This window comes from Athene cunicularia, assembly GCF_003259725.1.
Source record: "Athene cunicularia isolate RWA chromosome 19 unlocalized genomic scaffold, athCun1 chr19_part1, whole genome shotgun sequence".
Classification (NCBI taxonomy): domain Eukaryota; kingdom Metazoa; phylum Chordata; class Aves; order Strigiformes; family Strigidae; genus Athene; species Athene cunicularia.
In genome coordinates this window covers 7,252,513-7,254,981 of record NW_020799124.1, presented here as the reverse complement: position 1 = coordinate 7,254,981, position 2,469 = coordinate 7,252,513, and the positions used below count along the sequence as shown (strand labels likewise).

Sequence of the window (2,469 nt, the reverse complement as noted above, 5' to 3'; positions counted from 1 at the left end):
GGGGGGGGGGGGTGTGGGTTTATTATCTGTTTCTGTGGCAATCACCCCAGCAAGGGGGAGGCTGGAAGTGATGGCCAGCCCTGCCCATGGCAAGCGCTGGGGGACAGTGACCCCCTCCAAGGGGATGCAGCAGCCCTGGACCCGGGGTTCAGCTGAGCCAGCATCCAGGCAGGGAAAAATAAAAGCAGAGATGAAGAAGAAGAAGGGGAAGAAGTAAGAGAGGGGTTTCCTCTTTCCTACAGTGGCATTTCGGTGCTGGCTGGCCACACCACAGGCTCGGGCTGTGGGGTTCCCACTCAAACCCTGGGGTGGGAGCAGAGGGATCTCCTGCCCAGGTGTGCAGGAAGGCAACAAAAAGAAAAGCATCCCAAATAAATCCAAATCAGCCAAGGCCCGGCCCAAAAGGGAAAACACACACTGGGAGCTTGTGGAGCTGGGACAGACGGGGTTGGGACACTGTCCCCTGCCCCTTGGGGACTGTGATGCCCTGGACCTGCCTCTCTCCACGGAGCAAGCTTTCAACCTTTCCCCACTGCAGTCCCCTGATGTTTTCCCTGGGTTGTTTAACTTTTGGTTTGGTTTTTTTCTTTTTTTGTCTGTCCCAGCCCGAGGAGGGGCTAAACAAGCACATGTCCCCACATTTCTAATTTCTTGCCCCATCCATCCGCCCCTACACCCAGGATCTGCTGTCGCTCCCACCCGTTGGCTCTGGCCGCTGCCCCTATTTCTCACTAATTATGTTTGCCTTCGTTACCCGGCCCCTAAGGGGGGACTCAAATGGAGCAGGCGTGCTCGGACCCTGGATGGAAACGAACACAAAGTCGAAGGGCTGAAAGACACAGAAATGCATTCTACCGACGGCACGAGGAGACGGGGAAGAGAAAAGAGGGGAAGAAAGAAAAAATATTACGTGGACAGGGCAAAAAATAGAAATAACATAAGAGAAGAGCATGGCTTTGCAGCTAACTGGGGAAAACCATACAAATAAAAAAAATTTATATATAGCCACCAAAAAGAGACAAAATGAAAGAGAGACAGAGAAGGAGAGCAAGAAAGAAAGAGAAAGAAAGTCAGAAAGAAAGAGAAAATAACATTAAATCAAGCTACGGTGCTTTTCAACAGGCTCATCTGCAGAAGTGAACGTGCAGAGGTGGACGAAATACCTACCTTTGCAATTGGCAGTGACAGGAATGCGATAATAAAAAAGAAAACAATAATCTCCACATTTGGAGGGCAGAATGGGAAAAAGACAAGGACTCTTTAGTACGGCGATCCAGACCCCCTGGCTAATCCCGTTTGCTTTGCTTAGAATCTTTTGAATTATTTTTAAAATTGGTCTCGTTAGCTTTTTATTTTTTTACTTTTTTTTTTTTTTTAAATGGAAAGGCTGTGGCCGGCCACCGAGCAGGGTGGCCGCAGGGGGTTTGCTGGCTGGTGTCTGTAACCCGGCTGCATTTCAGTCTTAAAAAGTCGCTATATAACATGGCAAAGTCCCGGATAACATGCAGGGAAGGCGATGGATGGAGGTGGGACATGGCAAGGGTTGTTTGGGTTGTATTGGCCCAAAGAAAACCGGAGAGAAAGAGGGGCCGGAGGGTGCATGTGGGCGAGGAGGAGGAGGAGAGACCCAGGAGGAAGGCTGGGGAAGGCAGCAGGGATGGATGGAGACGGGACCGGGTATTTAAAAGGGAAGGCAACGCCGGACAGAACCCCAGGGCACCCCTTCCTCCCAGCAGCCCTGGGAGCGCTGGGGGGGCACAGCTCACCTGGGCGTTGGGCTGAATCTGGAGCTTTTGGGGGGTCTGCAGGATGCAGGAGGGGTCAGGTACTGAGGATGCTCAGCACTCATCCTGCCGGGATGCAAGATGCAGGCACCCAGGTGCACGATGGCCACAGGGTGCTTGGTGTGTGCGTGGGGGGGTGGATAACCCAGCACCCAACGGCCTCATCCTGCAACCGTGGAGGAAAACCACCCCCACAGCAGCAGGATCCAGCCAAGAAAACGGGGCAGTAGCCAATTGAAGGAGGCAAAGGGCAATTTGCTCTGCAATATCGACGCGAGCCTGCTACCTTTGCAGTGTAGAGCTGCTCAGTTCTCTTCCCTTTTAAATTCCTTGTTCAAAATATAGAAAATGGAAATACAATGTTCAGCGGTCGTAAATATTTAGAAAACACATCTGCTTTTTTTTTTTTTTTCTTCTCCACATTAACACACACAAAAGCAAAAAATTCTAGAACAACACGACGACAACGGGGGGGGGAAAAAATAAGAGAGATATATATCTGTTGCATTTCTGTACATCACAAGGGAAAAGAAATCATGAGAAAGAAAACTAAAACAAGGGGGGGGAAAAAAGCACGTTTCATTGCCCTTCCCTCCCACTCGTCCCTGCTTCTGCTGAGCAAGAAATGGAAGTGTATATTACCGTTTGGGTTTTTTTCAAATGGGAGGCTAAAGAAAAACACAGA

At 50.2% G+C, this 2,469-nt stretch overlaps 1 protein-coding gene across 1 annotated transcript in view; it reads right to left on the bottom strand.

Annotated features, from left to right (window-relative positions):
* The window catches only part of SRRM3 (serine/arginine repetitive matrix 3), a 16,933-nt gene that overhangs the window by 3,458 nt on the left and 11,006 nt on the right, over positions 1-2,469 (bottom strand). Inside the window, exons 8-9 of the mRNA XM_026861859.1 lie at positions 1,164-1,258; positions 241-251 (exon numbers count right to left, since the gene is read on the bottom strand). Coding sequence (XP_026717660.1) covers positions 241-251; positions 1,164-1,258 — 106 coding nt within the window. The remainder of the gene's footprint in view (positions 1-240; positions 252-1,163; positions 1,259-2,469) is intronic.